The following is a 22,899-nucleotide window of genomic DNA, read 5'->3' as shown; positions in this document are numbered from 1 at the left end:
CACTGTCTGGGCTACAGAGTAGGAGACTTAAGTCCCTCAAAACAAGGAAATATAGACTTGGAACAAGGTTAAATAAGATGAATGTTGGCCAACAAATCTACTCTCTCTTTCACACACATGCGCAGTGTTTAAACAGTGGCTGCAGGAGGCGAGTGGCAGGAGGAGATATTGAGCAGGTGCATACAGTTGTACCTGTCCATCACTCAGTGTGTTCACCTGCCTCTCTCTAAACATCACAATGTCCAACTCAAACTGCTCATCCACAAGCAACACACTACATTTAAAGTTGCTGAAAGAGTCTCTAACCAAACATGTGTATACCTGGCTGTTGTATAAGACTTTTTTTTAAATAGCTAATTTTAAAAGGTAACAACACTTTTTTTAACATAAATTACTTTATTGAATGTAAATCCATCAGCTATGAAATATTTGAAATAGAAGTGAAAGACAAACAAACACAGTAAAACATTGAAATAAGACTACATACAATCTGAACATTGCACTGTAAAACACCACCATATAAGGTTTAGGATTTTTTTTAATCCATCTCTGTACAGCCAGGACTGTGAAACCATGCTTCTATGAGACATTTTATTTGGCCCCTTCTTCCCCCAGTTCTGAGTGTTTGATGCATAATATTAATACACTTAGTCAACATTTAAAAAACTACTACCAGTTGAGGTAAGAAGGCACGGCACATCTTTGGTTTAAAATAATATATTTCATAAAACAAGTTTATATCTTACAAAAATGGTGGTTCTCTCTACCATTGTCGAGAACACTGGGAATATTTAACACTGTGGTAACCTGGAGTGCATGGCTTTCAGGAATTTAAACAACATTGAAGGAGCAAAGCTACCATGAGGAATGACGACAGAAACAAATGGCTTTATCCTATTTCGGAAACACATCAGATTACAGTGGGGCTTGGTGTGGTCAAAATAACGGCTTAAGACAAACCCACTGAAGACAAAAGCATACAAAAGGACCAACGGACTCCATCCTCTTTGTGACGATGACATACTTCCTCTTTCTAGGGGCGGTGGAAGTCACCTGTTATCGGCACAGTAGAGGTCAGGGCCAGAGCACCTGTTAGCACCCTGTCTATCTACACCACTCTACCAGCGACAGCTGTGTGTGTATGTCATGCTGAGAGATGTATCCCACCCACGCACCTTTACATCTCTCAGCAGCTGTGTCTGTGTCTAGGCCATGATGATCCGGAGCTGGCTTGGCCAACACCGAGGCTGGGCTAGACTCAAAAGTACACGGTCACACTAACCCCCATGAGTCTACAATATGTATGAGAAAAAACAATGTTGGGACTGGGAGAATGGCAGGATGACAGAGTTCAGAACATCTACCAGATTTGGCTTGCAATGGGAGGAGTTTAAAAATCTGAGGAGTTCCTTAAATGTGATTGAAACAGAGAAACTGAGATGGCTATGGAAGTTGCATTCAAAGAGATGAGTCAGGGTCAACTTCCTCTTCTACTAGTAAATGGTGGATCTATGGTCTCTGTTGGCAGATTGGTTCAGGCTCCTCTAGTCTTGCTTATGGTATGGGTCTGTTGAAGCCCCCAGCGCCCTAAGGTCCCTCTGTGGATAACTGCCTGGCTCATTCCTGCTCACGCTGTGGAGGAGGAGCAGCAGCTGGCTGCACTGTGTTTCTGGAGGAGGGACATGCGGCTGAAGGTACGGGAACACACGCCACATTGGTACTTCTTCACCTCAGCGTGAGTCTGCAGGTGCGCCCGCAGGTTGGAGCGGTCAGCAAAGGCACGGTTACAGTGTTGGCAGGAGAACGGGCGTTCACCTAAGGAGGAGATCGTAGGAGGAGCATGGGTTAGAGATGAATGACACGAACTGTGACTTTAAGGACCACACACACCGCACCAAATGTTGATCTGCCGTTCATTTGTGTGGTGTGTTTTAGGGACCATCTGCTGATGTACGTCTGACTACCGACATTGGTCGCACAATTCTACACGAAGACAGACACAGCCGGCACTCTGTTCAGAGGGGCTAAGTACTCTCGGCCCGCAAATGCTATTGGTGTTTCCAAGTCTTTAAGCCTCTGTCTGTATATGAGACGGGGTCTGTGAACCTTGACTTTGATTAGCAATAAAATGCTAACCTTTCTCCCCCACACAATAATATCAATTTGGCTGTCTCAGGCTCAGCAGAGTGGTTCATTAACACCTTAGTGAATCACCCTCAAAGCTCACTAATCTGGTGTCAGGCTGGGTGAATCACTACCAGACTTGAATTAACATGATTAAATCAGTGCCAAATTAGATTACTACTTTCAAGTTGCTGCTGGTGATAAGTGGGCAGTTTGATAGCTGAGAGCTTCCTTATGCTCTTTGTCCCCTTCATCACAAGATAATCCTGCATTCTGTTGTCTCAAACAGTAGCCAATGATACGATCATTCTCAGTGAGTCATTGTTAGGGCTCCCGAGTGGTGCAGAGGTCTAAGGCACTGCATCTCATAGCAAGAGGTGTCACTACAGTTCCTGGTTTCATTTCAGGCTGTATCACATCCGGCCGTGATTGGGAGTCCCATAGGGGGGCGCACAATTGGCCCAGCATTGTCCGGGTTTGGCCGGAGTAGGCTGTCATTATAAATAAGAATTTGTTCTTAACTGACCAGCCTAGTTAAATAATAGATACAATAAAAAATATATATAAAAAATGCAGGAAGGTAGAGTCACAATAGAGCCCCACAGTGGAGGTGTCATAATACGCATAACACCCAGACAGGGAAATGGTTCCAATTGGTTTTCAACCATTCATTATTCCTATAGGGGATTTTAGAAACACTTAAAATACAGGCTGTGTTTAGTGTAGGCTTACCCTGGTGTGACGTTTTGATAACCATGTAAATGTTTCTCGGACAAGGTGACTTTCATCAATATATTCGGCTCTATTCACTCTGAGTTTCGAAAAATGCTAACATCAAAGTAGACATCATGCAAGACAACAAATCCCTGCAAGCTCCTGCACATCATCTCTCGCTGGCACCTTTGCTAACAGGTACATTTAAAGAAATGTAACCAATTTATTAATTACTACATTTATCTAACATTAGATAGTTAATCCAGAGATTATGACATTTTCCTCAACTTCACAGTCTTGTAAGTTTTTCTAAAATCCCCTATGGGAAAAATGAATTGTGGGGGAAAAAAACTATTGGAACTATTTCCTTATTTGATCGTTAGATTTTATGGGTACTATGACTCATACTGTGGTACTCTATGAGTGATCAATGACCAACGAGCCCACAGGGCTTCTCATGTGCTCATGTCTACCACTACACTGTAATGATGATCCAATCAACTGAGTAACCAAACCTCCCTTCCACCAAAGTCATACCAAATGGCAAGTGTAGGAGTTCTTACCAGTGTGTGTGCGAATGTGGCCGCGCAGCAGCCAGGGTCTGGAGAAGGCTTTCCCGCAGGTGGGGCAGACACAGGGTAGCGTGTGTGAGCGAATGTGCATCTTCAGAGCCCCCAGGCTGGTGTACTCTTTAGGGCAGTGCTTGCAGAAGAAGGATGGCCTTGCTGCAGTGACTGGGGCCACTCTCTCATCCTCGTTCGGGGCCCCATGACTCTTGGTGCTGGTGCGTTTGGGGCGCTGAGGGGGGTGGTAGGTGTCTGTGGGTTCGGGGCTGGGGGGGTCAGAGGTGGGCCCCTCGTCCTCCTCCCCACTGCTACTGGCACTGCTGCTGAGACTGGAGGGGGAGCTGAGGTCCAGGGGACCGGGGTGGGAGAGGCATCAGTGGGGAATGTGGGGACGTAGAGAGCTGGAAGAAAGCTCACGTCCCATACCAGTCCCGCTGTGTAACAGGTGTTAGCTGAGTTGTTGTCCCCTGCTGGAAGCTCAGCTAGTGGGTACCTCTCCAGTGAGGTGGCTGAGGGATGAGGAAAAGGGTTAGAATACAGAGGTACATTTACAGCACTGTTGTCAGATACTAAGATGTTTTCATCATGTACATTAACGTACGATTAACGTACGATTAATGTAACTGGAACGACACAACACAATAAAAAAATATGTTAGGAAATTTGGATAGGCAACATATTTTCAACTTGTAAAGCAACAACTGCCACTGTCAAGTTTCTCCAGAGTATTTTTACACACACAAAAAAAGAAGTTTCAGCAAAGCTGAGATTTCATGGGCCATTTCCTCCCACATATGTACATGGGGTAGAAACATGAATGGTAGCTCTGTACCGTTTAGGGGGAACTTTCATAATAATGGGCCTTACTTGAAAACTGAGAGAGAGTATAATTCATAAAGGTTGCCAACAAGGAGAAAGTTGTAATGGAAAAAGTTGTAAAAACTTAAGATCATGTAAAAAAAAACATATTTCCAAAGGTTTATTGTAAGACGAATAGAGAAAACAGGTGTCTCATATTCTGTAATATTTTATACATGTATGTATTCAGCTTCATACAAGGAATACATCAAGTAAAGCTACTCACCATTTTGACACTCCAATTCACTGTAGTTGGGTTTTTTGTTGGCGAAATACTTTTTGACCAAGAAAGACCGAGGCATTTTTCCACTTTGCGAAATATGTGCGCAAAATATCCACTGGTTCAAACTGTGGAAATAGGCAGACGTATAGGATTTAGATCCACATGAGAATCGCGGTATATAGAAAGAATTAAAGATTACTGAAACGTATAGTCCACCAGTTTGTCTGAACTTGTTCAACTGTGGACCACTGTGTGACTGTCTCCAAAATGCTGCTCTCTCTTTGCTGAAATACTCTGACACAGGCAATGGGGGTGTGCTCGCCCCGAGGGCACACCCCACCTACATATGAGCGCAGGAAGCGACACTCGCTTACCCATTCCTAAACAAAAACATGTGCCCCAAAAGCGATAACAATGGCCATCTATCAAATTGACCTGCATACAACACACATCAATGCAATAGTCTTGACCATTCCGATTACGCAAATTAAACACTTGAGGGCAATAGCGCGCTTCCATAAACAGATTGACCCATCTGGAGACGTGCATGGAGACAATTGCGCAAACGTGTCAGATCACTAAACAGCTCATTTATTCGACTTCAAGACAATAATGATTGTTCTTTGAGACGCCAGAATGTCTGAAACAGGAGAATGATGGTTTGACTGCTGTGTATTTCGATTCTATCAATAGGTCCATAGGCCAACAGTCCAACTGATTCGGCCACATAGGGCGAGACTGTCCTTTTTTTATTGTTTTCTTCAGCATGATCAACGTGCAACATTCGGATAAGGGACTCCTTATTCAGATACGATAAATAATTTCAGTATTGTGGGATTAATACTTGGCAAGTGTTTATTATGTAAAGAAAAATCTACCTGGTCTCAGAGTATTTCGTATTATTATTTAAATCTGGAATTTGCTAAATGTACAATATGTTACACATTTGCTAAATGTGTTGTATGTTTTACGAATTTGCCAAACGCTTAATATGTTACGAATTTTCAAAACATATATGTTATGAATTCTAGCTAGGTGGCTAGGAATTCGCTTTAGGATTTGGGTTAAGTTTAGGAGTTAGGTTAAAGTGTTAGCTAAAAGGGTTACGTTTAGGGTTAGGTAAAAGTGTTCACTACATGCTATGTAGTGCCAAATTAGCAACAAAAAAAGTATGTAGTTCAAAAGATTCAAACTCGCAACCTTTGGGTTGCCAGGCATTTCCACTTAACATCCAACCAACCACCATACTTCAGTTTCTGCCTTAAGTAACCATCTCTCTTATGTAACCATACCAAACGTAACATATCATACTAAAAAGAGCGTCCGGATTTACGTACAGAATAATACGAAATTCTCTGAGACCATGTTGAGAAAAATAGGTCTAATTTACAGTTGCCACCAGTGTCTAGGTTATTCCTGGTATGTCATGGCGCCACCCTTTGGGAAGAAATAGTAGCTGAAACAAGTTCAATAGCAGCATGTTTCAGTTCGATAAGTACACACATGATGGCGCTATGTCACACATTTTCGAAGAGTGGTTGACAATGAGTCACCTGCAAAAGCAGAGAAGTTTGAAATCAATGAAATGCAGTTAATTGCTTGCATTTCCATTAGGCATGCAACCTATTTATCATGAACAATTTTCCAGTCAAATGTACAAATAAGCAGCCTGGTATAGAAGTCCACTACAGAAATCTAGAGAGGACATATGAATAAATAAAACAAATCACTAGTTTTGTCGAGATCAATAAATGTGTTTTGTGATCACAACATAACAAAAGTTGTTTTGTCGAGATCACAATAACATTTTCTCATGATCAAGACATAACAAAAGTTGGTGTGTGGAAATCATGAAATAAACTCTATGTAACAGTGTTGCTTCCGCCCACCTCTTCGCCCCTACCTAGGCTCAAACTAGGGATTGTCTGCACACATCAACAACTGCCTCCCATGAAGCATCGTTACATATTGCTCCACAAAAGTCTTGGCCATCGTGGAGCAAGGGAAACAACTACTTCAAGGTCTCAGAGCGAGTGACGTCACCGATTGAAACGCTGTTAGCACACACCCCGCTAACTAGCAGGCCATTTCATATGGTTACATATAAATAGGAGTGGCAGTATTGATGATAGGCTGCAGAGCCCAAGGTGGATCAACACATTCATTTTTATTAGAGATTAACCCAGGCAGAAATGTCATTATGTCTGTCAGTTGTAGATGGCTTCCAGTTTTGTCTCCAATACAATTCAAATTTAAAGACATGTTTTGAAATGGATTGAATGTGGAATGTGGAATGTGGAATGTTCAGTGCAAGAAAAGTTAACATTGAGGTCTGTGGTTGCAGACTACCAATGAAAGTTTACGAGACTACCAATAAAAGTTTATTTTAATATCTTTAATCATTTTAACATGGAGGTTGGCCTGTCAATAGCAGCAAAAACACAGTCACAAACAAAAATTAACAAGCAGTACAGAAAAATAAAACTAGTAAAACGGGTAAAGTGACATTTCATGAAGGCTGCACAAATGGTGGGCAAAATATTGTGGTGCTGAAGGACAGATCTACGGAAGTCCAGCGAGGACATATGAATAAAAGTCAAATGTCTCTTCTTATTACAACTTATTTTTCTCATGATCCCTACATGACAAAGTTGTTTTGTCAAGATATACTTGTCTGATATATCTAGACTTCCGTAGTACATAATCTTTGTGTATGTTATTTGCTTTTGAAAGTAGCCTATTCGGTATGGAACTCAATGGATGAGATAGGGAGAATGACTCACAGCGGTATCAGCCTGTAGTAGGTCTATGTTATGAGTTCTGCTACATAAATTTGAAATAAACCAGGACAAAGTAATTTTTTTAATATTTTTTTTATTTTACTAGGCAAGTCAGTTAAGAACAAATTGTTATTTTCAATGATGGCCTAGGAACAGTGGGTTAACTGCCTGTTCAGGGGCAGAACGACAGATTTGTACCTTCCGGTTACTAGTCCAATGCTCTAACCACTAGGCCACTAGGCTACCCTGCCGGAGAATGAAACAAAATGTTGTGTACAAGTGCAATACCTAAATATATACTTTTCACACAATAGGCCTATTGTATAAAAATATATTTTAGACTCAGTCAAAAATAAGCATTACATAATATTTTGTTTGTAAAAAAAACAAAAAGGATTAACAACAGGCGTGAGAGGGAGAGAGAGTGGGGGAGAGAGGGAGGGGGGAGAGAGAGGAAGGGAGTGGAGAGAGTGAGAGGGGGGAGAGAGGGAGTCCCTGGTATTACTGTGTTTACTTATTAAAGGCATAGCTTGTCCTTGGCACCTGCTCTCTGCACAGCCAGGGACACTGCTGGGTGATGCCTCCTTGTAGGGATGCACAAGAGGCTGCTAAACGTCATGTTATCTAAAAGGATACCAAGATCCTTTTAGGCCTACGTTTACTTTATCCTTATGACCTTGACTATCACCCTAAAATCGCCTGTGTGTGTGTGTGTGTGTGTGTGTGTGTGTGTGTGTGTGTGTGTGTGTGTGTGTGTGTGTGTGTGTGTGTGTGTGTGTGTGTGTGTGTGTGTGTGTATTGAAGCAACATCTCAAGACATCAGTCAGGAAGTTAAAGCTTGGTCGCAAATGGGTCTTCCAAATGGACAATGACCCCAAGCATACTTCCAAAGTTGTGGCAAAATGGCTTAAGGACAACAAGGTCAAGGTATTGGAGTGGCAATTACAAAGCCCTAACCTCAATCACATAGACAATTTGTGGGCAGAACTGAGAAAGGCATGTGCGAGCAAGGAGGCCTACAAACCTGACTCAGTTACACCAGCTCTGTCAGGAGGAATGGGCCAAAATTCACCCAACTTATTGTGGGAAGCTTGTGGAAGGCAATCCGAAACATTTGACCTAAATTAAACCATTTAAAGGCAATGCTTCCAAATACTAATTGAGTCTCTGTAAACTTCTGATCCACTGGGAATGTGATGAAAGAAATAAAAGCAGAAATAAATCATTCTCTCTACTATTATTCTGACATTTCACATTCTGAAAATAAAGTGGTGATCCTAACTGACCTAAGACAGGGAATTTTTACTAGGATTAAATGTCAGGAATTGTGAAAAACTGAGTTTAAATGTTTTTGGCTAAGGTGTATGTAATCTTCCGACTTCAGCTGTATATGTTTCCTCCTAATATTCACTTCATTGGCCTGGGCTATTGTTTGTTTGAATTGATCTCAATTTGTCAGTCAGAGTAGGCACTCATGTCTTTTGTGTGGTATTAAAACAAATTCAGCTGTCTTCTGTCATGTAAATGACTTAGAATTGCATGAAATGCTTTTTTAAAAGACTGATTTTTTAAACCCTGCAACAAAACATCCTTCATATGTGGAAATTCTAAAAATGCCTCTGCTCAACTGTAGCCTATACCACATGGCAAACATTATTATGGCTTTATTGTAAATGCTATTTTTCTCTTTTTTTTCCTTTTTTTTTTTTTACCACACATTGAATTGCATCTTAGTGCACAGATTTGTTTACAGAAAATGATGGTGTGCCTTGAAGAGAAAAAAAGGCTATGATTTCTTAATCTGGCCCTGTGTGATTGTGTGTGTATGTGTGTGTCACAATGGAGTCTCCTCAGAGGAGGAAAGAGGGGAGGACCAAAACCTGCTCAGTGAATTTCATAAAAATAAAAATAGTGAAACATTTAAAAAGTTATCATTTTTAGATGAAACTATGCTAAATATATTCACTTCACCAAATAATTGATTAAACACGCCGTTATGTAATGAAGATCTACAGTAGCCTCAACCGCACTCTATATGTTCCTGTCCTCTGTACATTGGCATCAATACAAAACCTAGGAGGCTCGAGGTTCCCACCCCCTTCCATAGACTTACACAGTAATTATGACAACTTCCAGAGGACATCCTCCATCCTATCAGAGCTCTTGCAGCGTGAACTGACATGTTATCCACCCAATCAAAGGATCAGAGAATAAATCTAGTAGTGAAAGCATAAGCTACAGCTAGCTATCACTGCACTGCACTGCATAAAATGTGGTGAGTAGTTGACACAAAGAGAGAGAAAGACAATCATTGAACAGTTTTGAACAAATTCATTTCTTTAAAAATTAAGAAGCAAGAGAGGGATATTTGGTTTTATTTTCACTTACTGCCTACCTCCTCACGCCATTTGCACACACTGTATATATACTTTCTTTCTTTTCTACTGTGTTATTGACTGTACGCTTGTTTATTCCATGTGTAACTCTGTATTGTTGTTTGTGTCGCACTGCTTTGCTTTATCTTGGCCAGGTCGCCGTTGTAAATGAGAACTTGTTCTCAACTAGCCTATCTGGTTAAATAAAGGAGAAATAAAAATAAAATGTTTCACTTACTTAGCTAGCGAATGCTTCTAGCTAGTTAACCTACTCGAACACCTGGCTCAAACAGAGAGGGATGATATGTTAGTTAGCTGGCTATCCAACACTGGAACTCTTCCAAGTCAAGGTAAGCTTTTGGTTTTATTCATTTAATGCCATCAGGGCCCACCAGTGTAACTTCTAAACTGCTTGCTGACTGTGCACTGTACTGCATGATTGTAGCGGTTTACTAAAATTTTAGTTCCAGTAGCTATGTTGACTATGATGCTAGCTAACATGATGACAGCGATGTAGACTGTGTGTAGCGGTTTGAAGGTTTTGCTTGGAAAGGTTTTTACGCCTGGTCACAGACAGCTAATGTGTTGTGCACTGAAGTCTGCCCACAAGCGAAGGGAAAAGCTGAGTGGAGGAGAGCGCATAGATGTGAGAAGGAATTATACAATTATAAAAGGTATCATATACCATATGAGTTCAGCTAACAAAAAGGGGCCATATTCCGTCATCTACTGACACTGCACTTATCTGACATCTACATAAGGTGTGTTCATAAATTCATTCTGGAGTGCCTGAGGGCGCATTGGTAAAATCAGATTGTCCTTTCATAAATTCAGAGCGCACACTGGAAACTCTGGTTGATCCGAGCACCCAAGTAAACTGGCTAAAGTTGGCTAGCTACTTCCAGACACAAATGAGAGAACAACTCATTTCACTCGCCCTAGGAGAGGCCGAGTAACCCTAGTTATCCTGTGTACATGTTATCTAGAGCGTTGATGACTGTAACAATTTAAGTAAATTTACTGACACAGGCCATATTCAAGGGTATTGCACGTTCGTAAATTCCGCAGTTATTCTGTGCTCTGAATTTACGAACGCAAACCTAGTTTCTCTCTCTCGCGAGGTTTTCACTGGATAGTTGTAAATGCGACTTTCAAATTAGATCCCGCCCGAGCCACAGTAAACCAACCACCCTGTCCCAGTAGACCCTCACACACCCCCACCGCGTCAAATCAAGTGCACGAAAAGGAATTGAATGCATTGTAGGCTGTAAATATATGCCATTGTAAACATTGTAACACACTTTATAACCATCATAAATTTGACACATCACGCGGCCTACCTAGCTTTCGAACTTTTTGTCAATGGATAATGAATGGGTTTGTGTTTACTATGTATGAGAATTCTTTAAAAAAAAAGAGAAATACATAAATAACCAAGAATGTTGACAATTTATTCTAATAATCACGTTTTGAAAAATGTGTGTAGCCTAATAATGAAAATACGTAAGCACTTTTGCAATAATGGGTCTAAATGTATTAGAATCGTGAGGTGACGACAGAGGGAGCCTTCAAAGGTAGCTGTTGGTCCTTTTGCAGAGGTGTTGGTGTGAGTATTTTAAAAATAACAGTTCATTTATGATCATTTAAGGTAATCACCTCAAGCCTAGACAACACTGCTGCAAGTGCAACTATTTTAACATAAAAGGCCAATACGCCCATGTAGGTCTGCACAAAATGAGGGGCAGACCTGATCTTTTTTAACTGCGTGATTGGTTCTAAACCTCGAACGGGAGGGGGATACGGTTGCTGCGTTACTCGATCAGCTGTTTTGATTAAATTTGGAAAGAAACAGTTCCAAAGACCAGACAGAGAATCAAGAACAGATGCACATCTTTGGAAAAAAAGATGGTATAAACCGATACCTCATCAAATGAAAACGGATTCATGAAGAAATCGGTTACATCATCTTATCAAATACAAATTTGGGGTTCACAGAATGTTCTACTAAAACTGAGAAATATTCTGTGAATATAGGTAAGTTTTATTTGCCGCTTGACTTTCTATTTATTGCTATCATTCTGCGTGCATCCAAACCGGTCCTTTATCAACACAGTTTTCAGAATTTTGTAATTGACAGGCCTTCTCCAATGCTTTAACATGAATGCAAGAGGGGCGTCTTTCCGAAAAGGAGAACATTAAATATGTCTGTTCTATTATTATCCAGTCTTTCGGTCGCTGAACTACCGCTGGCTGTCATTGCAACTGCCCCAATTTCAGACGAGACTTTGATGTTATGTCACCTGCACCAAAGGAGTAGCTTTCATATCCAGCTTTTCATTTCAAAGTTCTTTCTCTGCTGATATAAGGCTAACGTCCAGGTTTTCTTTGTCATCGTGAAATGGTTTGTTTAGCCTTTCAGTGGTATCCCAGCTTCGTCCCTTTCTTGATTCCTGCTCAAGCTGTTGTTTAGGTTTTGAATAATGACGTCAGTTGCATACACATCTGACGCATTCAGGGACGATAATCAAAGCTTGATGATGAGTTGGTTATATAAATCTTGCTAGGGCAAACACCAACACCTGGACCTAGTGGGAGGAGGCCCAGGGCCGAGTTTGGGAAACCCTGCAATAGGCCACATATTTGCTCAGCTGAGTAGCTGCCAATTATTTATATATACACAAAAGGATGACCCGGGAGGTGCTGTTTTGGAGCCTTCATGCTTCCATCTTGGTACTCCCACACGTTGTAGAAAAATATTTTGGACGCTATAAAAATGATTTTATTAGTGTCTACATTTGTTTTTGCCACGTTTATTCTATTATTATATCTTAGTATACTTTTTTTTAAATACACTGAACAAAAATATAAATGCAACAATTTCAAAGATTTTATTGAGTTACATTTCTTATAAGGAAATCAGTCAATTGAAATAAATCTATTAGGCCCTAATCTATGGATTTCACATGACTGGTTTAGGGGTGCAGCCATGGGTGAGCCTGGCTGCCAAGAGGATGGGACTATGCCATCCTGTTGGCAGCCAGGCCCAGCCAATCAGAATTATTTTTCCCCCACCAAAGGGGTTTAATACAAACAAAAATACTTCTATATCCTCTCACACTACTCGCGACTGGACTTCCTCATTACCATATTTGGTAGTGAGAACTCTCTAAAAGGATGCCTTTTAATAGTCTTGCATATTAGATTTTCAAGTCCATACATTTCATAAGGACTGAGATTATTATTTTTTAAATATATTTTTCTTTACCTTTTATTTAACTAGGCAAGTCTGTTACGAAGAAATTCTTATTGACAATGACTGCCTTCCCCGGCCAAACCCTAACCCGAACGACGCTGGGCCAATTGTGCACCGCCCTATGGGACTTCCAATCACGGCCAGTTGTGATACAGCCTGGAATCAAACCAGGGTCAGTAGTGACACCTCTAGCACTGAGATGCAGTGCCTTAGACCGCTGTGCCACCCGGGAGACCTATTAGGTACTTTGGATGTAGAATGGAATGGTGCTATATATGCCTAGCTACAGATATACTGTATATTTTTACTGGTGGTTCAGTTGGTTGGGGCTTTCTACTGACAACATTAGAGAGAGTTGTGGGTTTTACTGATATATAGGCCTATACCGACTCTGTGTTGAGTCCCCTTGGATAAAAGCATCTGCTCAAAAGACGGTTATAATTAAAAGCGCAGTCTTTCTCTCGGACATGGTGTATCTAAAAGGATCCTGCCATTTGTTAGTATTCCTGGTCAGTGGTTATGAAGAGGATTCAAGCTGAGCACATAATAACAAAGTGAACTCTGCAGCCATGGGCCTCGTGCCCCTAGATCTGCAAGTCTGTTCGCTTATCTATTTTTTTTATATTTCACATTTTATTTAACCAGGTAGGCCAGTTGAGAACAATTCTCATTTACAACCTGGCTAAGATAAAGCAAAGCAGTGTGACAAAAACAACACAGAGTTACACATGGGATAAACAAACGTACAGTCAATAACACATTAGAAACATCTATATATAGTGTGAGCGAATTAAGTAAGGAGGTAAGGCAATAAATGGGCCAATAGTGGTGAAATAATGACAATTTAGCAATTTACACTGGAGTGATTAATGTACAGATGAGGATGTGCAAGTAGAAATACTGGTGTGCAAAAGAGCAGAAAAACAGATTTGGGGATGAGTTGGTTGGATGGGCTATTTACAGATGGGCTGTATACAGCTGCAGCGATCGGTAAGCTGTTCTGACAGCTGACGTTTAAAGTTAGTGAGGGAGATATGTCTCCAACTTCAGTGATTTAGATCTTTTTGCAAATCGTTCCAGTCATTGGCAGCAGAGAACTGGAAGGAAAGGCGGCAAAATGAGGTGTTGGCTTTGGGGATGACTAGTGAAATATACCTGCTGGAGCGCATGCTACTAGTGGGTGTTGCAATGGTGACCAGTGAGCTGAGATAAGCCAACGAGCGCATACAGGTCGCAGTGGTGGGTAGTATATGGGGCTTTGGTGACAAAACTAATGGCACTGTGATATACTGCTTCCAGTTTGCTGAGTAGAGTGTTGGAGGCTATTTTGTAAATAACATTGCCGAAGTCAAGGATCAGTAGGATAGTCAGTTTTACGAGGGTATGTTTGGCAGCATGAGTGAAGGATGCTTTGTTGCGAAATAGGAACCTGGTTCTAGATTTTATTTTGGATTGGAGATGCTTAATATCAGTCTGGAAGGAGAGTTTACAGTCTAGCCAGATACCTAGGTATTTGTAGTTGTCCACATATTCTAAGTCAGAATCCGTCCAGAGTAGTGATGGGCAGGCGGGCAGGTGTGGGCAGCGATCAGTTGAAGAGCATGCATTTAGTTTTACTTGCATTTAAGTGCAGTTGGAGGCCACGGAAGGAGAGTTGTATGGCATTGAAGCTTGTCTGGAGGTTGGTTAACACAGTGTCCAAAGATGCGCCAGAAGTCTACAGAATGGTGTCATCTGTATAGAGGTGGATCAGAGAATCACCAGCAGCAAGAGCGACATCATTGATGTATACAGAGAAAAGAGTCGACCCGAGGATTGAACCCTGTGGCACCCCCATAGAGACTGCCAGCGGTCCGGACAACAGGCCCTCCGATTTGACACACTGAACTCCGTATGAGAAGTAGTTGGTGAACCAGGCAAGGCAGTCATTTTAGAAACCAAGGCTGTTTAGTCTGCCGATAAGAATGTGGTAATTGTCAGAGTCAAAAGCCTTGGCCAGGTTTCCAATCTTTGAGGATCTCAGACGATACGAAAGAGCGGTTGAGCAGGCTAGTAATAGGGGTTGCAACAATTGTAACAATCCAGATTGTCTAGCCCAGTTGATTTGTAGGGGTTGAGATTTTGCAGCTCTTTCAGAACATCAGCTATCTGGATTTGGGTGAAGGAGAAATGGGGGAGGCTTGGGCAAGTTGCTGTGGGGTTGCAGGGCTGTTGACCGGGGTGGGGGTAGCCAGGTGGAAGCATGGCCAGCCTTTGAAAAATTATTATTGAAATTCTCAATTATCATGGATTTTTCAGTGTTTCTTAGCCTCAGTGCAGTTGGCAGTGCAGTGGGTTTGAGTTATGGGACCCAGATTTTATGACAATGTTTTTCTCAACCAGGTCTTTGTGAGAAGTATTTTGATACCCAAAGCCTCTGCTGCGACGTCTGAGTTTCCTGCCAAAGAAAGGAGAGGAAAGGACAAGAAAGAGAACACAGGCAAGAACATCACAACCAAGTCTGTGACCCAGAGTCAGAGACAACACCTCCAACCGCCACACAGAACAGAACCCAGTCATGTTCAGAAGGCTTACTAGTCTGTTTTTTGGAAGAGATGATGACATCTCTACAGACCAGAGGACATCCACCCCTACAGAAATGCTTGAGGAAGGGTGGCTTCTGATCAACCATAAAGGTCAGTCTCACAGGAAGTAGTGGTTGGACTGTAGCTACATAGTGTGCTCTACTAGAGGAAATATGGGTAACACTGGCTCTCTTGTTGCTCTACAGAAGTGAACCCATTGGAGGAGCAGGTAGTGGAGTGTGCCACCACATCTATCTACAGAAGTCCACCTGTCACTGAGGAGACTGAACCCATCTCAGAAACTGGCGTCAGGTGAGAGAGACTTTTGTGCATTTGACACAGAAAGTTGTCAAAGCATTTTTCAATATCCGTGTTCTGCCGCTGATACCAAATATTTGATTGTCCTTGTGTATATGTGAACAGATGTGGGTGTGCATTTGTGGGCTTACAAGCATTTGTTTCTCTGCAGGATGTCAGAACCAGTGGTCCCAGTCCAAAGAAGCACCACCAGCCCCAGCCGGATCATTCGTGGATCAGTGTCCATGGCTGGACAGCTGGCTAAGGTCTCACAGGTTGCTCGTGTCCAGAGGGCTCAGACCCGGGTGGACCGCCACCACCTCACACGGAGCTGCATCCAGCGGCAGAACTGTGTCCGCCAGCGAGCTCAGCGCCACTCACCCCGCACACGCACAACCTACCTCCAACAGCCAGGCCACCACAACTTCAGCCACTGAACACCCAGCACCAGGGAGCGCTTTTAACACAAGAACAACAGGGACCTTTAATCTGCTCACACCATACACACACAAACAAACAAACAGACATGCTCAGACACCTTCACAAATGCAACATAAATTGATTGGCAGCATATTTCCGTATAGTGAAATAAAGTCGTAATTCAAACACATTTTGCATAGTTCAATCTTGTGTAGATTAAGGTATTTCCCAAAGGAATCCTATCTACCCCATTTGATTCAAAACACAAAGCTTGTTACTTGGAATTGTCACTTGTTCACTGGCAGCTAAAAATTAATTTTTAACCTGTACTGTACATGACAAGAGAATGAAGATGTGAATATATCAAGGAATAAGTTTGCCCTAAATATTTCTGAAACTAAAAGCATTGTATTTGGAACAAAACACTCAACAAACCCTAAACCTCAACTAAATCTTGTAATAAATATTGTGGAAATTGAGCAAGTTGAGATGACTAAAATGTTTGGAGTAACCCTAGATTGTAAACTGTAATGGCCAAAACATATTGATGCAGTAGTAGCTAAGATGGGGATAAGTCTGTCTATAATAAAGTGATACTCTGCCTTCTTAACATCACTATCAACAAGGCAGGTCCTACAGGCCCTAGTTTTGTCGCACCTTGACTACTGTTCAGTCGTGTGGTCAGGTGCCACAAAAAAGGACTTGTAATTGGCTCAGAACACAGCAGCACGGCTGGCCCTTGGATGCACACAGAGATAGTGGAGGAGAAATTGATTTCATCACTACTTTTATTTATGAGAGGTATTGATTGACATGTTCAATGCACCAAGCTGTCTGTTTGAACTACTGGCACACAGCTCGGACATCAATGCATACCCCACAAGACATGCCACGAGGTCTCTTCACAGTCCCCAAGTCCAGAACAGACTATGGGAGGCACACAGTACTACATAGAGCCTTGACTACACAGAATTTATTCCACATCAAGTAACTGACGCAAGCAGTAAAAATAGATTTTTCAAAACAGATTAAAAAACACCTTATGGGACTGTGAAGCAACACAAACATAGGCAAAGACACATACATACACACACATACGATAACATACGCACTATACATACACATGGATTTAGTACTGTAAATATGTGGTAGTGGTGGAGTAGGGGCCTGAGGGCACACAGTGTGTTGTGAAATCTGTGAATGTATTGTAATGTTTTAAAATGGTATAAACTGCCATAATTTTGCTGAACCCCAGGAAAAGTAGCTGCTGCTTTGGCAGCAACTAGTGGGGATCCATAATGAATACAAATATCAAATGAGATATGTTTGTAGGCTTGATAGTTTGTGGCTATGGCAAAACTGTCAGTGGCATGCATATTTCTGTGCAAAGCTTTTGCAAAAAAAATTGCTAAAAAATATGTTGAGGGAAATTAAAAGGTATTTGTATCATTACACGTATGTATTTTGTCAGATTGTTGTGTGTGAGTTAAACATTTCATATAGCAATAAAAAGGATGACCCACGTGATTGCACCATTGTTCCTTTATTCCATTCCTGTCAGAACTGCATGATCAGGGCTATTTGGTGACCAAAAAGCATTACTAATGTTATCCAATTCAATGTTATGTGACACAATATGTAAAAGAAGGTTACAGAAACAGCTCAGTGTATACTACTTTAAAAAAATGGCTGATCAATTGGTTACTTAATTGGCCAATCTGATTGGCTGAGTAATTCTTAACCCGTTTGTCATTATTCATGTGTTAAGGCAGGTAAGAGGGAAGCAAGCAATGGAGAGCTCATAAAACTGTGTTATATTTTCTGTTCTTCTAGATTAGTAACATAGTGCAATTGTTTTTGTGTATCTCTACATTCTACTGCTCCAACACCTGTGTTGTACCTTTATTGTACAGCTTGTTTTCATCATGCTGACTTGCAGCTTTGCTAGTCATCAGATGGGAAGGGTGAGGGTAGTCCTGTGTCTGTCTAATTGTACATCATGTGCTTATCTCTGTGTGAACATAGGGAAAATGGATGTCAGTCCTGAGACTAAACTTAGTAGCAGACAATCCCCAGTTGGTTACAAGAGCTTTGAGGGCTTACCTCAGTTGACTGTGGATGACACATTGACCAAAGGGCAAAATGGGAACTTTCAGAATGAGCATAACCGAAACACAGGTAGTTGGTTTGGTAGCAACTCAATGCTACTTATATGATCTCAAGTCAAATCTTGCTTGTAACAACCACAAATTGCCACACATGTACAGTAGTTTTTTCTTTTTTGCCCACCTCCACTCTGACAGGGTCTAAAATCTCTCCCTCCAGGTCTCCATGGCCATGGTGGCCTCAGTTCTGCTCCAGACCTCAGCAGTCTCCCAAAAGAATTGCCCCTGAGACATCTAGCCTCTGGGAGCCAGCACCCTAACCTGGCTGATCTAAGCTTGTCCTCCTTTAGAGAGATGGATAAGGACCCGCAGCCTGGGGGGCCAAGTAGGTGTGGCACTTGGCAGGATGCCATCATACCCATCTATGCTGCCTCTCTCATCATTGCCATAGCAGTCACCACCGCTATGGTCCTGCAGATTTATCTAGGGACAAATGAGGTATGTTCTCACTTAGAAAAATGTATAGAAACTATTTAGAACAACTTTTACTTATTACCTTATATTTATCCTCATCCTTACTATAATGGGGTCAGCAGGTCTTCAGAGGGAGTGTGTTGGTGACGGACCATGAACACTGTACAGAGCTTGGTCGTAGGGTGCTGAATGAACAAGGCTCCAGTGTGGATTCTGCCATTGTTGCCACCCTGTGCCTGGGGATAGTCCATCCACATGCATCAGGTATTGGCGGGTAAGTGACAAATGCATTTGAGAAAGTTAACGGCAAGTGCACTATATATGTGGCATAATGATTGTCCATAGGTTATCATGTGGATGGACAGGACATTCATGGTCCACCTGACATAATTATGTATTTTTCTGTAGGGGAGGGGTGATGCTGGTTCATGACATCCGGAAGAATATAAGGAAGGTGATTAATTTCCAGGAAACGGCACCCTCTGGAATCAAGGAGGAGATCCTGCAAATTGACCCAGAGCTAAAGGTGATGTGCTGTATGACAACAGTGTATGAGTAAAAATACATAACTTATTGTAGATCTTTCATTTTTAGGATAACACAATGTGTTGAACAATTATCTCGAATTGTGTGGCTAGTCTCAGATAGTCATGCAACATGTACACTGGGGCTTCAAAAGAGATTTTTAAATTGTAACGTCTTTCCTTAACCATCCAGCCAGGTCTGATTGTAGGTGTGCCAGGCTTGCTCAGAGGGTTGTACCAAGCCCATAAACTGTATGGAAGGTGAGGGGTTGTCATTATGTGCAATTTCATGTTTGTGTTCAGAAGCACATACTAGCCTATGTTTGTTATTGTTTCACCCCAGACTGTCATGGGAGGATATTGTCACCAGGGCTGCCAACGTAGCCAGAGATGGCTTTAATGTCTCTCACAGACTTGGTAAGGAGTGATTCACAATCATACCATGTCTTTTTCTTACTGTTTTACTTCTCATGCCTGTACAATCTGTATGAAAGCCTCAATACAAAATTAGACCAATTGCATGTTTTCACCAGTAGACTTTGATATTTGTCTAACCCTGCAGCAGAGGCCATAACCAAGGTGAAAGGTCAGAATATGTCATTGCGCTTCAGGGACATGTTCTTGCCAAAAGGCCATGCTCTGTCCCCCGGCTCTCTTATGAAAACGCCAAGTCTGGCTGCTGTCCTGGAGGCTGGGGTGTCAGAATTCTACAATGGGACTCTAACACAGGAAATGGCCAGTGAGGTAAATAAATGCGTTAGCTAAGAACATAGCCCTCAGCAAATTGCATTGAATCATATGCATATTTAACCTGTGTTGTATTTTAGGTGCAAGAAAATGGAGGAATTCTAACCAAGGAGGATTTCAGAAACTACAGTGCAGTCATAGAGCAGCCAATTGAAGGCCTGTATCAGGGTAAACATAGTCATACTTCATACTCTTTATAGGAAGTAGCCTACAAACAAGAAAATTCTACAGTATGTTGGGATTAGCTGCATTTGTCAACATAATATTTTGTCTACACCAGTGGTGCCTGGTGGCACTTTAAATGGGTAGTAGGACAGGCTCATAATAATGGCTGGAACATAATTAATTGTTGGATTCCATCCATTATTATGAGCTGTCCTCCCCTGACCAGCCTCTTCAGGTCTACACAATATTTCCTGACAACACCCTCCCTCAGGATTCCGAGTTCTCGTGCCGCCTCCCCCTTCTATTGGTGCTGCTCTGATCTCAGCCCTCAACATTTTGGAGGACTTCCACCTCAATGGGAATAGTACAACGTATAGAGCAAACCACTGGATTGCTGAGGTACTGTATCTCAAGCTCTGAAGTGAGACCCATGTCATTCAGTGTGCAGAAAAGGTTCCCCTAATAAAAGTGTATTGTGTTAATTTTGAAGTCACTGAAAGCGTCCCTGACTATGGCTAGTGGGCTCGGAGACCCTGTGTATGCCCCATCAGTTTCTGCACTCATCTCCAAGATGCTAAGGTAAACATTAACAAGCGTGCATTCACTTCCTCACCATGTTCTAAGTAGATTAGCCATGCAATTTAAGTCCTTCTGAAATGCAATGACAGGAATTTCTGTGAACAATTGTCCTCTACTGATGGAGGAGGATGTGCAGTGCCCCCCCCCACCACCTTATATCTGTGTCTCCGTTAAAGCAAGCCACAGGCTGTAGTGCTCCGTCAGTTGATCAGTGACTCGCAGGCATCTCCTCCCAGACACTACTCTACTGTCTATGACCTGCCGAGTGGAGCTGTGGCCAGCCAGGTGGTCGTGATGGGTCCCGATGACATCATTGTGTCTGTTACCAGGTGCTGTGATTAGGAGTTTACCTGAAGGAGATAACATGTTTACATTAGCGATATGGTGTGGGATAGCTTAAGTCTTGCACTTGTTCAATTTTTTTATTTTTATGTTTCAGCTCACTGAACAGGCCCTTTGGAAGTAGAATTTTAACCCCTTCAGGCATTCTCCTGAACAGCCAGATCTTGGACTTCTCCTGGCCAATTAAAACCCAGGGACTGTTAATATCTAACCTGGTAACAGCATACCACAGTACAATGCAAGTTTGGGCTGTATAATGTATTAACATAATTCTACACTGTCAATCAGAGAAACAACCTTTTTGTAAAAATATCCTACATCAACACTTTTGTTTTCTTTGCAGACGAACAGGGTCCAGCCAGGCAAGCGGCCTCTGTCATTTATTATGCCAACAATTGTGATACCGTCTCTAGGTAAATGTGGATCCTATGTGGCCCTGGGATCTTCTAATGGAGAGTCCAGCCTCAGTGGTGTCACCCAGGTCTGACATGTAAAAAAATACTCTTTAATGTTCATGCCTTTTTGTTATCTAAAAGTTAATGTCCTTGTAGTTTAATTACCTTTCATTGTGCTTTTTGTTTCAGGTCTTGATTAATATTTTATCATATAACAAAAATCTGAATGATAGCATATCACTGGGACGACTCCATCCCCAACTTAAGCCGAGCAGACTCCTGGTGGACTGTGAGCATTTCTGATATTTTCTTTATCTACACTTAATTGTGGGTGGGAAATCAGCTTTGAAATGGTTTGAAACCACTCACTTTTTTCTAATTCTTATTTTCCAAACTATCTCCCCTCAGCTGAGTTCCTGGAGGAGGATGTGAAGGTGTTGCGTTTGAAAGGACACACTGTCTACAGGGTGGGGCTGCTGTCCCTGGTGCAGGGTGCCCAGAAAACCAATGACATCATTAGGGGCATTGTTGACCCTCGTGCTGCGGCTGGCTCTGCCTAGCTTTCTGAGAATATGGCTTTATTTCAACGTGAACATAAGATTAAGTAATATTTGGGTTGTATGTTTATTAAAAAATGAATATATTACAATTTTAGATTTACCTAGTTTGATGATGGCTGGCGTGCAACTTCCAATGGTGGCGGTGGGGACATGTCCTCCCCCCGCCCCACACACACACACACATTCTGAAATTGCATTTTTGTCTTCTCCCAAGTTTTATCATTGGAAAGTGATACAAAATGAGGCAATGGTGTGCTTTAGGACTATGCGGGCACCTCTGAGTGGTCGGTTAGACTGTTTGGAGTGTTTTATCCGACTGGTTCCCCCACAATTTTTTTTATAAATATGTCCCTCCTGGATGATGGCATACATTAAGACAGATCTAATACAAAGGTGGTAGACATCACAGGAGGCTGATGACGGGAGGACCGCTCATAATAATGGCCCGGAACAGCGTCCATGGAATGGCATCAGACACAGGGAAACCATGAGTTTGATGTATTTGATCCCATTCCGCTCCAGCCGTTACCACGAGCCCGTCCGCCCCAATTAAGGTGCCTGCCACCAACCTCTTATGGTAGACATGAATTTCATCTCAGATTCTGCGTGTGAAGATGTGAGTAGCCTATACCCATCAACCTAGGTCACAATAGTATTGGTTGTCCAATAGGGGGCACTACTTGCCTAGGCAGAACTAGATAAATATAGTTTGGCCTAATGTTTGGTAGAAGTTAGAGGCAAATACATTATCGCTCAATAGCTTTACAAATCTGATATTTGCTGTTAGTCACTGCTGTTTTGTCGAGGTAAAGATGATCCATATAGCCACCAGCA

At 41.9% G+C, this 22,899-nt stretch overlaps 2 protein-coding genes and 1 pseudogene across 10 annotated transcripts; 2 read left to right on the top strand and 1 right to left on the bottom strand.

Moving 5' to 3' along the window:
- Positions 1-376: 376 nt before the first annotated feature.
- Positions 377-4,943, bottom strand: LOC118388379 (protein snail homolog Sna-like; annotated as a pseudogene).
- A 4,992-nt stretch (positions 4,944-9,935) lies between these two features.
- Positions 9,936-17,704, top strand: LOC127932165 (uncharacterized). Of its 3 annotated transcripts, none has more exons than XM_052526677.1 (4): positions 9,936-9,990; positions 15,276-15,568; positions 15,664-15,769; positions 15,927-17,704. In XM_052526677.1, exons 2-4 carry the CDS (start codon positions 15,451-15,453, stop codon positions 16,189-16,191), a joined length of 489 nt encoding a protein of 162 aa, XP_052382637.1. In that variant the 5' UTR covers positions 9,936-9,990; positions 15,276-15,450; the 3' UTR covers positions 16,192-17,704. The 3 variants fall into 3 exon arrangements, with proteins under 3 accessions (XP_052382637.1, XP_052382636.1, XP_052382635.1); XM_052526676.1 differs by lacking the exon at positions 9,936-9,990 and adding an exon at positions 11,178-11,246; XM_052526675.1 differs by lacking the exon at positions 9,936-9,990 and adding an exon at positions 11,288-11,674.
- A 188-nt stretch (positions 17,705-17,892) lies between these two features.
- LOC118389457 (glutathione hydrolase 7-like) lies at positions 17,893-22,154 on the top strand. 7 transcript variants are annotated; one of them, XM_035779364.2, is made up of 16 exons: positions 17,893-17,946; positions 18,200-18,352; positions 18,500-18,777; positions 18,873-19,027; positions 19,162-19,279; positions 19,471-19,538; positions 19,621-19,694; positions 19,840-20,021; positions 20,105-20,192; positions 20,461-20,588; positions 20,680-20,768; positions 20,945-21,097; positions 21,208-21,325; positions 21,454-21,591; positions 21,695-21,794; positions 21,914-22,154. In XM_035779364.2, the coding sequence occupies exons 2-16, from the start codon at positions 18,205-18,207 to the stop codon at positions 22,063-22,065; spliced, it is 1,989 nt and encodes a 662-aa protein (XP_035635257.1). In that variant the 5' UTR covers positions 17,893-17,946; positions 18,200-18,204; the 3' UTR covers positions 22,066-22,154. The 7 variants fall into 7 exon arrangements, 4 of the variants coding, with proteins under 4 accessions (XP_035635257.1, XP_035635256.1, XP_035635255.1 ...); XM_035779363.2 differs by lacking the exon at positions 17,893-17,946 and having other exon boundaries at positions 17,966-18,352; positions 19,843-20,021; XR_004826731.2 differs by lacking the exon at positions 17,893-17,946 and having other exon boundaries at positions 17,967-18,352; positions 21,208-21,348; positions 21,454-21,523; positions 21,914-21,961.
- The last annotated feature ends 745 nt before the right edge of the window (positions 22,155-22,899 follow it).

The sequence above is a fragment of the Oncorhynchus keta genome, chromosome 10 (genome assembly GCF_023373465.1).
Source record: "Oncorhynchus keta strain PuntledgeMale-10-30-2019 chromosome 10, Oket_V2, whole genome shotgun sequence".
NCBI lineage: Eukaryota > Metazoa > Chordata > Actinopteri > Salmoniformes > Salmonidae > Oncorhynchus > Oncorhynchus keta.
The sequence above is the reverse complement of the archived record's forward strand: the minus strand, read 5'-3'. Positions and strand labels throughout refer to the sequence as shown.

Coding starts and splice junctions, on each gene's coding strand:
- LOC127932165 (XM_052526677.1), top strand. CDS start 15,451: ATGTTCAGAAGGCTTACTAGTCTGTTTTTTGGAAGAGATGATGACATC. Junction 15,569..15,663: donor GCTTCTGATCAACCATAAAG/GTCAGTCTCACA, acceptor GTTGCTCTACAG/AAGTGAACCCATTGGAGGAG. Junction 15,770..15,926: donor ATCTCAGAAACTGGCGTCAG/GTGAGAGAGACT, acceptor GTTTCTCTGCAG/GATGTCAGAACCAGTGGTCC.
- LOC118389457 (XM_035779361.2), top strand. CDS start 18,100: ATGCTGACTTGCAGCTTTGCTAGTCATCAGATGGGAAGGGTGAGGGTA. Junction 18,353..18,499: donor TGAGCATAACCGAAACACAG/GTAGTTGGTTTG, acceptor CTCTCCCTCCAG/GTCTCCATGGCCATGGTGGC. Junction 20,589..20,679: donor CAAACCACTGGATTGCTGAG/GTACTGTATCTC, acceptor TTAATTTTGAAG/TCACTGAAAGCGTCCCTGAC.